Raw genomic sequence first — 14,796 nt, forward strand, 5'->3', positions numbered from 1 at the left:
ACTTATAATTACTTCAGACTCACTCTCAAAAGAACTTTCAACAACTGTTTCATCAACATTTGGTTTTTTATATTTTATCATTCGACGAGCGGCACATATGATATCCTCAATGTGGACACTGTCAAAAAAATTGTGAGAACTCATCTACGTCTTTTTCTGATAATATAAACTTGTGATAACCCACAGTTTTTCGCAAATAAGCATATACAACACTGAGCCGTATTAGTTTTAGACGGATGACATTTTTAAGACAGCTAAAAACAAAAATAACAAAAAACTTTAAAGCATTAGTTGTAACAGAGCTTTATCATGTGGGTTAATATTTAACTTACAAATGTTCATCGAAGAGTTTAAAGTTATATTGCAAATCGTGGTTAGTTATCGATCTGAAAGAATGCCATCTTATGGGCATTCAGAGAATTGTTTTAAAAATGGCGCTAATTTTTTGAATATAAAAACAAATAAATAGTTAATTATAAAAACATAATTATAATATAGTTTTTTGTAAAACTGTAATTGTTTTTTCAAATAATAAAAATTAATAAATTGATTTAAAAATTATTTTACCAATTTTAGTAAAAAAATTTGGATTTTTTGCACAAATCTATAATATATAGATTGTTATTATAAAATAACGACCAATAAATATCAAAAACCGGAAAATTCATAGTATAAAATAATTTTTTTTTTTTCAGTACGGCGCACCATTTCAAATCAATCGAAAAAAATATATTTTATATAAGAGAGTATACAGCTTCTAAAAAAAATAATTTCATAATTTTGCTCAAATTATATCATGCTTAAAAAAATGATTTTTGGAAAAAAAAAACAATTTTTTTACTGAATAATGAAACTCTATACGGTTGTTACTTTGTCTCAAAAAAGTCTTTATATGTCCCTATAACATATTAAAATTTTATCAAAATCGATCAAACCGTTTCCGAGAAAAAAATGTTTTTTTATTTTTAAGTATTTTTTTATTTACTCAAAAACCCGTTGAGTTAGACGTCTGATTTTTTGAGGGTCATTGTCTTTTATCAATACCTACATATCCTTGAAGTGGCAATTAAATATTCGCCCGGGGCAATTTCACCATGCTTATCCCCCTATGCCCTTTAGGGACTTCAATATATACATATATCAAGACGGCTGCAATTGATCATCAAAAATGATGAATTGTGGCATCCTACTATCCGTAATAGCGACGAGCAGTATAGCACCATCCATCTGAGCTTGTCATCTTCCAGCAAAGCTAAGGCTTGCATGTAGACTGAAATGTAGGACAGAGGACACCATTCGCAGTCTTCAAATCTAAAAAAGACGTTGGACCTCGAATCTCATGTAGCAGCAAACGAAGATAATAACACTCGGTGTTGTTTGGATGAATGGTGTACACTCTTCCCAGCGCGTGGTCCTGGCCAGCCATCAACATCCTTCCCCCGCTTTCTTCTCACAAACTTGTTTTTTTTCCACACAAAGTATGAAGGAACCTCAGAGTACAGGAGGGTTTTTGCAAAATCGTCAATTTTGCAAAGCTCGAAAAAAGCCAAAAGTGTTGTCTGAGCTGAGTTATTGAGCCTCTCAGCCAAGTTCTTAGAGTTGAAATACACACGCTGACCATTTTCAAGGTGAACAGCGAGATGGAAGACAGTGGGGTACCTCTCATGAATAGGGAACGCTAAGATTCTCCAAATCGTCTCTGAGCTGCTGATGTATCACCCACTCTCGTACAACTTCACCTTATCCCTCTCACTCTCCAGAGCAAAAACCGCCTGGTCACTTCCCTTGTTCACGTATTTGCAAATGTACTTGATGAGTCCATCTTCTGTTAAGTCTAACAGAATTGCATAACTCCGCATTGACATGAGCATTGAAAATACGTAACAGTACAGGGTTGTACGGCACCACCCAGCGATTGTCCAGGTCTATTCCATTGATTTCGACGGTGAAACCACCATCAGATGGAGACATCCTCCGATACTGCGGGTATCCATTATCTCCTGTCTGATTGTAAGTGTCATTGAGAAGTATTCCAGGATACTTGCTGCAGCTGCCTTCTTTCATGCAAGGCGAATTGTGGTTTAAGCCTCCGCATGGACCATGAATCATGTTGGCTTTAACGATACACACACACTCTCTAGCTCTCTCTCTAGCTTTTTTTTATTAATAATTACGTTAGTTTAGTTTTATGACTTTTCTGTCATTCGAAACAAACCTCACAAGTTGACACATATATGTATATGAAGCATGCCACGCATAAAACAGAAGAATGACATACCAATTATTTATATTAAGTGAATACATTGCTTTACACAATATATTCGAGATATTGAATAAAAAATTTTTTAAAGAAAATATATATTTCTAAAATAAAATATTTATTCAAGTTTTGATAAATATGTACTTTTTTATATATAGTAGGGGAGACCGGGGCTAAACCGCCAGTTTTTTTTCGGTGCCGATTTTTAACAACAAAATAAATAATTTAAGTTAAATATTGTATATCACTATAAAAAGTGAACCTTTAGCTACAAAATTTATTTAGGAAATTTTTATCTACGTCGCTTTGTTTAACCGGTATGGAGCAAAAACGACAACGGTGCAAAAATTATCTAAAAAATGCCGGGGTTGAACCGCCACCCCCCCCGGGGCTAATCCGACACACTGCATTTTCAATACATATACGTACATCTAATCCTGAAAAATGATAGGATACATTTAAATAATTGTTTTTTAAGAAAAAAATATAAAAATTTATTTAAAATTTTTATGCGAAACGTTATTAAATTTCCTTGGAAAACGTAAAAAAAAAAGTAAAAAAATAGTGCAAATTAGAAATTTGCATTTGGCTTCCTCATAGAGGAAGTGATGTCTTAATATCACGGTCTTACATACAGGTCTCTCAACTCTGATGTGTGTATGTGCCAAATTTACCGAAATTTCTATAGTTATATAGAATTCACTATAGAGTGTATAGTTTTTCGTTATCTATTTTCTGAAAACCAATTTTTTTTTAATTTTTTTACTCAAGAATTAAAAAAAAAAAAAAACGGTTTTCAAAAAATCGGTAACAAAAAACTATACAACACTCTATAGTACTCCCCGGAAAATTCTACCCTTATTTCATATACAATTCGTTACGGTTTGGTTAATTAGTTCTGGAGTTATAGAAATTTCGGTAAATTTGGCACATACATACACACATACACACATACACACATACACACATACATACACACTGTGACGTTACGGCCCGCCGCTTCGTGGCAGCGCCCCGCCGCCGTCACAAGGCGCGGAAATCTGCGCCCAGGGACGAGCCAGAGAGGCAACGACGAGATCTCCAGAGGCCAAAAAGTCGATATCGTTTCCGCGTTTTGACTATTCTTTTATTTTCATGTATACATTGTAATGCGTACGGCGCCTCACCCACACCACGGCGAATCTTCGAGGGAGTACCGATAACGAGAGGGGTCCGGGAGGACCAAGGACCGAGGAGGGGTGGCGAAAGCGGAAACTACATGGATCCCGGGCGGCGAGAGCGACGCGGCAGGCGTGCGGCGAATGAGGCAGCGTTGGACAAGGCCGCCGATAGCGGGGCCCCAGGCGCCTGGGGAAAACCCGGCCTCAGCAATCTGCCTTCACGAAGTACCGGCCCGCGGGGTGACTGATCACCGCCCCGAGGCCAAACCGGAGGCACACCGGCTAGAACAAAGTCCAGTCCGCTGTCCCGGGGCAAATTGAAGGAGTCGCTACGCCGCCGAGGGACCGTTGCGCGCCCCCGAAGAATCAACCTTACGACGATCCTGCGTGGGAATATCACGCGAGCATGCAAGCTCGCTCTCGATTGGTTGGCACGCCCCTACGGAAAGGGGTGCCGCATCGATTCCGCTATCGAGCGAATCTAGCGAGACACTCTCTGGTCGTCCGTCGGCGAGTCCGAACGTTTTCTTAAACTACGCGATAGCCGCCCCGAGTCGGGAAAATCTGTTGCGCTGCGACGATCCTCCGTACGAGGTGACGGCGAGGAGCCCTACGAGAAGACATCACATCGGTGAGGTTGCCCGCAGTAATTAATCGCAAAATGTAACGCCACAACGCCGCCCTCCGGTGCACGCTCTCGTCCGGGATAACGTTGTAATATCGCGACGCGTGCGGTCCCTTGAGACCGCGTATCAAATGGCGATCGACAGCGAGAACGAAGGGCCTCGGGATGGTATCGTGGCCGCGGAATTGAAGTAAAGACGCGATTGCGAGCCTCTGGAGATCGCGATAGATTCGTGGCGAAATCTGTTACTGCGCGTCCGTTTCGCATAATGTCCGCGCTCGTGGTTGTGCCTCGCGCTTTCCGTGTTCACGGCGTATCAAATTACCAAACATTGCTCTTGTGGAATTTCACATGCGTCGGCACATCATTCGCGTTAATCGGCCGTCTGTGAGTGGCTAATTGCCTCAGAGAATCGTGCGTGTTAAGGTAGTTATGTTCGGATGCGTTGTTCGGTGATTGCGTGTTATTATTGCTCGCGGTAATCCCGCACATGTTCCTCGCGTTTCTTCCAGTATTTTGCGCTACGCCGATTGCCTCGGCGCCTCGTTTTCGCGTTCGGAAATCCCTGAGGACAGTATTGTCTTTGCCCGAATGACTGGCGCTACCTTTGGTCATTTCTCGCGTTAGATTAAGTCCGTATTTTCGCGTGGGTTATAGTATTCCGCGTCTCCTTGCGATCGCGCCGAAATTGATCTCGCGTTATTGTGTTGCGTTTGGTCTTCATTACGTTGGGACGTAGCTCACGCCACGATTCATATTTGCGTTAGGCTTAAGATAATTGGCGACAGAATTCTCGCGCGACTGCCGGCGTTGCGTTCACGCGCTCCGAGCGTGAGGTATCGCCCTTTTGCGATCTTTCCTGCGAGATCTTATTTTCTATTTCCATGATTATTTCGTGTTTACTGTTGATGTTCCCTATTAATTGTAAGTTTTGTCATACTGTATCTCTCTGATCTAATCGCAACGCCTTCTGCGCGTTTATTATACGATAACGCGTACTTCGTTTATTCTGGTGTCCGCGCTATCATTCTTTTTTTTTGTTTCACCTCTGACGCTCGCGCGACTGATTATATGATTTGCCTGACCGACCGAAGCCGAATCGGTCTTTATTGTTTCACGCGCAAATTCCTACCGAATAAATGTTATTTTGATTTATTAATTGCCTGAGTTCGGAACCTTATTTATGGCGTGTCACCCCGCCGAATATCGCGCCGCCCTTCATCACCCCCGCCCCAGCCCTTAGGTCGAGCTAGCCGATTCCTCGCACATCCGCACGTCTCGCTTTGCGTCTCGTGGTGGTTTTCTTTCGCGATTTCGCGGACGCGCGTTGACGCGTCTGGCGCCCAACGGTAAATTCGTTTCGCGAAGTGTCGGAGGTGCGAGGGAATCGTCGGAGAGGCCCGTCATCCCGCTCTCCTTACCCCTTTTGATCCGGCACACGTCCCGGAGCGGTCCGGGAGTGAAAAAGTCGTGACAATACATACAGACATTTTTTAAAACTGCAATTTTTCGACGTTTTAGAACATTCTGAACACATTGGCAAAAGCAACTAAAAATAATTTTTTTTACGAAAACAGCTTTCTTTATGAGGAAGCAAAAATAATTGTTTTACCTATTCCATAAAACAATTTAGGCACGTGAATACAGATCCTGACGAGTGCACGACGACGACGACGACCGACACCACCACCAATAAATAAGTTCGAAAGTTGAATGTTCACTTCATGAATTAGTACGAAAAACGAGGATAGTTTAATACCCATCTTATGCAAATTCATCGAAAGTAAGACGAAGATAGCCATATAAAACTGTAATAAATTAAAATAAAATAGAAAACGAATAGTTGGAGATAAAAACAATATAGACGCGTATAAGGAATAATCATATCATTGGAATCATTTGATAGAAAAACATTTACTACATAATCGTTTATTTTTGCAACTTATTTTTATAAACAATCATAAACAAATTACTGACCATGTCAATAAATATTTTTAATTTATGCCTCGGATCACGTATAACAACTTTTATATAAGTCTAAACCATGTCACTTTTCTAAAAAAAGCGTTATAAAATTTCAAGCGAAAAGACACCCGTTATAAGGGAGATGTCCCTTAATAATGCGGTTGACATATATATACCCCTCTATGCAAATATATTTAAAAAATAATATTATTTAATATTATTTAATATTATATAACAATTACAAGTTATGTGATCGGTAATCGCTACTCTGTATGAAGGATATATGGACAAATGGGAAAAATTATAAATTTTATTACTTTCATCAAATAAAATCTTTATTCATAATTGCGTATATTTTTTAATTCGTTGAGTAACAATTCTAATCTCTTTATATAAAAAAAAAAAAAAATTTTTGAGAAACGGTATTTATAATTTAGATTAGACAACTAAAGTATATCTTAATAAACAAAAATTATAAAAAAACGTATATATGCATGACTTTCTTTTTCATTAAATTTTCAATTAAATGCTACAAGAAAATAATCATTTTTGTCTCTTGTTTTTTAGTCGATCTGTTGCGTGAGCTTACAAAATTTTAATAGGTCCGTTTACATCCCCCTCAGTGACATCCTTGAACTTGCTTCTTACAAACAAAACAATTTTTGTCGCCAGCGAATAATTCAAAATAAGTCGTTTTATTTTCGACCCAACTGGCCAATTGAAACCAAATTGCACAACGTTTCGACCGAATTCCGGTCCTTATCTGCTTCTTACAACACCTAAAATAGTCATAGAACGTAATTATAAAACAAAGAAATAAATTTAAACTTTGATAATGTAAATATATTTTATTGTTAAAATGTAATAAAGTATATAAAATTTTGTGTCATGCAAAAAATAAAGTTTGAACGTATTAACAATTTTATAATATATTTCAAGAAATGTTGACTCCTTTAAATCTCAAAAAGCAGTATTAACATTTACATAACAAATATAATTTTTATTTTACTCATATAGAAAATAATTATAAAAATTAAAAAATGGCATTATCAAATGTTTTGTAATATGTTAACAACTCTACTTTCCCATAAATAACGTTAAAATTTCAAATTTAAGTAAATTATAAGTCTATTTTTACCATATATTATTTTCCATAAAAACAATGTTTCAAATCTCTGTTTTGTTTTCTTTTTGTCCAGTCCAACTGAATTTTGTAGCTACTTCGTTTGTAAACAATGTTATCATAATTCTTGTAACGGTTTTTTTCATAGTACTTTGTGAGTAGAAATAAAATGCCAATTTCTGTAAAAAAAATAAATTTTGATAACAGATATTTATCAAGAGACACGGTAGTGTCTCGCGCCAAGTACACGCGGAGCGAGACCGACCGTGACTCTTTTACGCGACGCGACGGATTGCGAGTACCCGAGATGTTGAAATCTCAATAATTCCTATCACGGTCGTATACGACCGCGGTTCCTATTCATAAGCTAACCTATCTCGAGAGCACTCGAGAGACACGGTAAGTACGAAGTACGCGCGGAGCGAGACCGACCGTGACTCTTTACGCGACGCGACGATTAATTACTGTTATACTTATTTTATTTACTGTTTATTATTACGTTTTTACGTGAGTGTTTATACATACAGGTTAATTAACCTATTTACTGTTTACTACGTTTACGTGAGTGTTTATACATATACAGGTTAACCTATTATATTATTTTTTATTTTTATATTGACGGCAGGGAGCTGAGGATACTGAGATCAAGGAGCCTGTTCACATGAGGCGTTTCTGCCGCGCGATTGCGGCCGCGCGATAATAACGTTTGCACGAGCCGCACGCTGTCCCGAGGTAATAAGGTGCGACAACGCGCGAATACGCTAGTTAAGCATCGTTCTCAGCGCCACCGTGTAGCGCCGTGTCGAAATTTTTCCGGGAGAAACAACGATAAAAGAAAATGAGTTCTGCAGAGAAAAATAATTCTAATAATTGTTGTTGTGTAGCGGGGTGCAAAAATACAAGAAAGAATTCAAAAAAATGTTCGTTTTTACTCATTTTTAAATCGTCCATGGGAAATAGAGCGAAAAAAAATGGATAACTGTGGTGCGACGTTTGACGTAAATAATCGTTGTGTCTTTTAAAATTGTCTTTCAATATTGCAATAAAGATTTTTTTGTAATATTGCTTCCTCATAGAGGAAGCTTTGTAATGGTGAAAAAATTTTTTTTCCAGATTTTGATGGAAATAGGTTTAGAATGTTCTAAAATGTCGAAAAATCATATTAGTAAAAAATGTCCGGAAGTATGTATGTATGTGTGTGTGTGTGTGTGTGTGTACGGATTTTTGTACACGCATCTACTTCTACAATTTTTTAGATACCAGTTTGAATTTTTGCACACAAATAGAGTATCATAGAAAGTATGTCCTCCTCAAATTTTATTGAAATCGGTCTACCGGTATAGATTTTATGCAGATTTTCCTTTTTTTGAAAAATGTGTTTTACGCTGCCGCTTTCTCAATATTTGAGATAGCGATTTATTTTTAATTTTATTATATTTTCCAGTTTTTTTTCTACCCCTATTTCATATATAATTCATTAAAATTTGATTGATCAGATCTCGTATTACACACATTTGAAATTTCGAAGAATTCGTACATACATAGAAGCTTTATAAAACTTGATCTGATCAACCAAATTTTAACCAATTATATATGAAATAGGGGTAGAAAAAAGACTGGAAAATATAATAGAATTAAAAATAAATCGCTATCTCAAATATTTATAATATCGGGCTGATTTTTTTTATCGATAAAGTATTGTTTTAGTTTTTAAGTGGACAAGTATTTTTAGTATTTTTTAGTGAATGTATATAATTATTTACGCAGTCCCCAAAAGAGTTAAGTGTGAAATCAGAACCTTTGCTAACAAAGCTTCCTCTATGAGGAAGCCAAAACAAATAAATACTGATAATTATACCTCGAATAAAATAAAAACTTGCACACTTAGGAACTATGAGGAAGCAATGTGCAAGTTTCTACTTGCACAATTAAAAACTACGAGGAAACAATGTGCAAGTTTCTACTTGTAATTAATTTGTAATGTACGTAATAATATCTTCTCAAACAATTATATAATCTCTGGGTATTATTGGAATGAAAATGTAACTATAAAAGTTAACCTTAAAAACCTTAAAAAATTGTTTTGAAAAAGATCATATATATAATATGTTTCGCAGTCATATATACTGTTAATAATGAGTATGTAAATAAAACTTAGTTAACAAAATTTTTTATTATAATAAAAAGAAAAAGAGAGAAAAAAACTTATAACATATAAAATTAAATCAATTAAAAAAATCATGAGTATTCTGGGCAAAATAATTTATAGTCTCTTAACTGTTTTGAAATAAGTTTTAAATGTCTCAATTTTAGAAGTTTGTTCAGACCTACTTTAGATTAATTTTTGTATCAGGATATATAAATCCATTAAGTGTATCAATGACAAAATTGTGATTATTTAAAATAGCAAATTTTACTACTGCTTATTGTTCTTCAGGTGGTCGATTCCACAGCATAGGTTCGTCAGTTTTTGATCTAAAATTCTCTTCGTTCACAAAAATACAGACCGCTGCTGCATGCTTGCAATATCTCTTTCCAGCTTTACACGTACACGAGCAATTTAAGATTTCTCTATCATTATTTAACTGAAATATCAATATTTCCTATATTAAAACCAATAATTGGTTTCAAAATTGAGACATAAGACGTCTTAAAATCGTCATAAACACGTTTAATGTCCCGGTTTCGGACATGTTTGCAGATGTGTGCTATCTGGGTATATATATATATATATATATATATATATTACTATATTATGTGTTATATACCTCGATTACAGGTTTATAAAAATTAGTATTATTTTTGGTGCTAAATCCACCAGGAGTTTTGCTCAAAACTGTCCCTCGCAATATTCTTTTAAACTGCAAACTTTCTTCGCTAATATGATCAACATGATGATTGCTGTAAAACAATTTTTTCCCTTTTGAAACACTTTTCTTTCTAAACAAATTTAACTTCACGCTTTGAAATCCACATTTAATAATTACGGACATTATTAAATGCAAGTGTTATGCTAAGATATGCAAATAAATGCGTTTTGTCAAAACTATTTATTACGCGTCACTTACATCTCTCCCGAAAAAAGTTGAGATTTATTACGCGAGATGGCGCGGCGTCCGCCTCAAACAGATGCTTAACTAGCGTATACGCGCGTATGCAAAACAGCAGTAACACCGTAATCGTGCCAGCGATATACTGAATTGAATTGCTTTGTGCTTATCTGGAGATTTCGTATCCCTACATTGTATTACCACCGTTGCCGGAAAAGAAGGTTCTATACGCTTGGCAGAAAGTGACAACTGACACGTTCGATCCCGACTTCGTTGATCGCAGAAGAACTGGACTCGAGGTACGTTTCCGATTTACAATTATAATAGTATCGTGCGATGAATGTTGTACCCAATTATAGCCTCAAATGAAGTTGTGCACGTTGCTAGTATTCTGATTATACAATACATTTTTACAGCATATATATATATATCTTTGTCAAATGGTCGGTTCCGGGACATCCTATTTTTTTAATATTTCTCAATGCGCCCTAACACCCTGGTTCTATTCTACAAAGGAAAATTAAATCAACCAATTACTTATTGAGATATTGGAAAATAATGTTTTCCAGGACACTTTCGTAATGGTATATTCCAGGACAGTAATGTTACAGTAATGTTTCCAGGACTGACTTGGAAAAAATTTATGATAGATTCCAAGACATGTTATATATACTTTATGGTAGATTCCAAGACATGCACCATTTTATGGTGCGTTAGTTTCCAAGACACGAACAATTTTTGGCCTAACGTAAAATTACTGACTTGCAGGATAATGTTTACAAAATACCGTACCTTATGTTTCCATACCACGTTCTTAAGTGTCAAGAAGTATCTTAAATCCCTTGAATATACGGAAATTACAAAAATTGATATGTACAGTTGTATGACATAACCTCAAATTTTGGGGTACAAGCACATTTTTGTAAATGCGAAATTATTCATTTGCGGGTTGACGTGTGTGAAATACCGTAAACTCACATTCTTTTACCACGTTCTCAGACGTTAAAATGTATATTAAACGCGCTGAATATACGTAAATAAGCAAAAACTGACATGTAATAAATTATGGCCTAACGTTAGTTTCCAGGACATAAAAATTTTTCATAAATAATGTGAAATTATTCACTTACGGGTTAACGTTTGCGGAATCGGGTTGACGTGTGTGGAATACCGTAAACTCACATTCTCTTATCACGTTCTCAAACGTTAAAATTTATATTAAACGCGCTGAATATACGTAAATAAGCAAAAACTGACATGTAATAAATTATGGCCTAACGTTAGTTTTCAGGACATAAAATTTTTTCATAAATAATGTGAAATTATTCACTTGCGGGTTAACGTCTGCGGAATCGGGTTGACGTGTGTGGAATACCGTAAACTCACATTCTCTTACCACGGTCTCAAATTTTAAAATGCATATTAAACGCGCTGAATGTACGTAAATAAGCAAAAACTGTCATGTAATAAATTATGGCCTAACGTTAGTTTCCAGGACATAAAAATTTTTTATAAATCATGTAAAATTATTGATTTGCGGGATAATGCTTGCGAAATAACTTAAACTTATGTTTCCATACGCTTTTTCAAATGTTAAGAAGTACTTTAAACCCCTTGAATGTACGGAAGTTATCAAAAATTGATATGTACAGTTCTATGACATAACCTCAAATTTCGGGGTACAAGCACATTTTTGTAAATGCAAAATTCACTTGCGGGTTGACGTGTGTGAAATACCGTAAACTCACATTCTTTTATCACGTTCTCAGACGTTAAAATGTATATTAAACGCGCTGAAGATACGTAAATAAGCAAAAACTAACATGTAATAAATTATGGCCTAACGTTAGTTTCCAGGACAATCTTTTGTACATAATTCGTATATGCCCAAATAGCACAAAAATATACAATGTATATACACTATATATATTCATATGGATATTGGATGTCCATAGGATATCCACATGTACTTACATTAACATTCATAGTATATTCATTGTATCAGCAAATGGACTCCATATGAGGTCCATTGTTTATCCATAGAACATACAGCTGCACGTCCCATGTATATCATATATATATTTTCCATGTATATCTATGGAACATGAATACTGGATGTCCATAAAATATCCATATGTACTTACACTGATATACATAGTATATCCACTGTATCAGCATATGCCTTCAATAAGAAATCCATTGTTTGTCCATAGAATGTACGTACTGTATATTGTATGGATATTGTCAATGTATGTCCATGAAGCATGAATATTGTCACGAGGATATCCGGATGTACTTAAATTACCACACATAGTACATCTATTCTACCAACGAATAATCTGTATGAAGTTCAATGTTTCTCAATATATATATATATATATATATATATATATATACATATATATATTCGTTGGTAGACTAGATGTGTGGTAATTTAAGTACATCTGGATATCCTCGTGAGAAAGAAGAAAAAATGGTATCTAACACACAATTCACACACACACACAATTCAAACACACACACACACACACACACCGCTCACACACACGCACATAGGTGATTCATAACAGACTAGACATGTAATAAATTTTGAATGGATTTAATTTTCTTCAAAGGAAAATAAACATTTTTAATTACATTTTAATAAAACATTATTTTAATATTGTGTTTTATGTACTTTGTTATTAGAATATTCAAAATTAACTGATTGATTAACTAATAATTTAACGTTTCAAAATAAAAATTAACATTTTTAATACATTTAAACCGTATATGAATTTCATAATATAATGTTTTATGTATTTTGTTGTTTCAACAAATTAAAATATCAAAATAAACACAAAATAGCAAAAAAATTGCACATTACGGAAAAACCTTGAACGTCTCTAATTGTATCACTTAGTTTGGACGTAGTTTTTCTTTTTTAAATAGGTAAAATACCTTCCTGTTGCTATATGAACAGGTCGCAATCACACAAACGCAAAAATAAAACTTAGTATAAAACAAAAATAAAATATATGAAACAGAACATGGAAATTCTTATTGTGATGTCGATCATTCTCCCTTTTCTTGTTTGTCTTCTTCTTTGTCTTCTTCTTTGCCTTTGTCTTTACCGGCTGTATTATTATTGGTAAAACGTTCTTTACTCCTCACGAGCCATGCTTTTATGAGAGCCACAATTTCGTACTCACTGCTATTTGCGGTATTTTTGTTCGCACGAACGACATCTAAAAGCATATAAATAACTGGTTATATGAAAACTGCTAAAAAGTTCGTACTACTCATGTAATTTTAGTTTTTTAAGAACCGTATGCTTAAATAATACAAATGTTGACCTAAGATTACGGACGTAATCAAAAGTGATTTGAATGGTTTCTTCTTCTTTTTTCCTTCCCAAGAATATTCCATTCCGAGCGAATTGGTGAACAGTCTATACATAAGTTGCTTCACAACTTCCTTCAAAGTTGGTCCTCCCAGCCTACCTAATACCTTAATCTGTAATGAAATAAAATATAAAACAAAAGAAATAAAATATAAAATATAAATATAAATTAAAATATAAAATTTTCGACACATATTTGATTTAAATTAAATAAATAAACGATAATTTCTCAAAACGTACGAGATTTGCTTTGTTTTCCGCTGTTCTCAGCCATTCTTCTACTTGAGCTAATGCCGGAGCATCTATTGGAAATAAATCTAGTATCGGCAGTGGCTCAGTAGGAGTATCTAGGATGGGCAATTTATTTTTTTTTGCATTTTCAACTAGAGTGAAAACTGCTTCAGATATTGATTCAATTTTCAAGTGAAGCAGGTTTATATCTTTCAAACATTGCTTCTGGCATTCTGTAATCATATATCATACTCAAGACGTCGCAGTAAAATAACGAAAATATTAATTGAAAATATATAAAATAATTTTCAAGTTCACCTTGAAGCTCGAAAAATGTTGCACGTCTTATCTCTTCTACTTCCGGAATAATTGCAGTGGTGTCATTTTTCTTAGGCTTCTGATTGTTTTTTGAAACTTAGGCAATGTCATAAACGATTAATTAATAAACGTACACTGAGAAAAACGTTTGTTTAACAAACGTATATTTGGATATGGCGAAAGAAATATTTATTAACTATAAAGAAATATTTAGTTTTGGTGAGAGAGAATAAAATATAGTTATAGTTAAAAATACTTATTCTTTCTCACCTGAACTAAATATTTCTTTATAATTAACAAATATTTCTTTCGCCATATCCAAATATACGTTTATTAACATTAAACAATCCTTTTTCTGAGTACTATACTGATGTACTATACACATTATATATACGAATAAATATTACAGGCAAATTATAAAATTACCTTCGATATCTACTTCGTTTGGATACGTATTACTATCCGATCCATCGCTGTTTTGAACTATGTCGCTGCTGCTGCTGCTACTTTCTTCTAGTCGTGTTTTCTTCGAAATTTTTTTTCGATAACGATTTTTCTTTTTTTTAATTGTCTCGTTAGAAGTTAGTCGATCACTAGTTTTGGCTTTCTCGATTTTACGATGAGCATATTCTAAATTATCTAAATTTGTAAATAAAACAATATGATACATAAATGTACATAA

General features: G+C 34.8%; 1 protein-coding gene across 6 annotated transcripts in view; it reads right to left on the reverse strand.

Annotated features, from left to right (window-relative positions):
- Positions 1 to 12,565: 12,565 nt before the first annotated feature.
- Positions 12,566 to 14,796, reverse strand: part of LOC143905464 (uncharacterized) — a 249,609-nt gene continuing 247,378 nt past the window's right edge. For 3 of the 6 annotated variants that reach the window (XM_077420896.1, XM_077420894.1, XM_077420895.1), the window contains 5 exons: positions 14,541 to 14,753; positions 14,115 to 14,210; positions 13,806 to 14,029; positions 13,519 to 13,678; positions 12,566 to 13,410 (listed from right to left, as the gene is read on the reverse strand). In XM_077420896.1, coding sequence (XP_077277022.1) covers positions 13,238 to 13,410; positions 13,519 to 13,678; positions 13,806 to 14,029; positions 14,115 to 14,210; positions 14,541 to 14,753 — 866 coding nt within the window. In that variant the 3' untranslated portion in view covers positions 12,566 to 13,237. The remainder of the gene's footprint in view (positions 13,411 to 13,518; positions 13,679 to 13,805; positions 14,030 to 14,114; positions 14,211 to 14,540; positions 14,754 to 14,796) is intronic. The other 3 variants (XM_077420893.1, XM_077420892.1, XM_077420891.1) reach the window with 1 other exon arrangement.

This window comes from Temnothorax americanus, unplaced genomic scaffold, assembly GCF_048541705.1.
Source record: "Temnothorax americanus isolate GAGA-0224 unplaced genomic scaffold, ASM4854170v1 Scaffold61, whole genome shotgun sequence".
Classification (NCBI taxonomy): domain Eukaryota; kingdom Metazoa; phylum Arthropoda; class Insecta; order Hymenoptera; family Formicidae; genus Temnothorax; species Temnothorax americanus.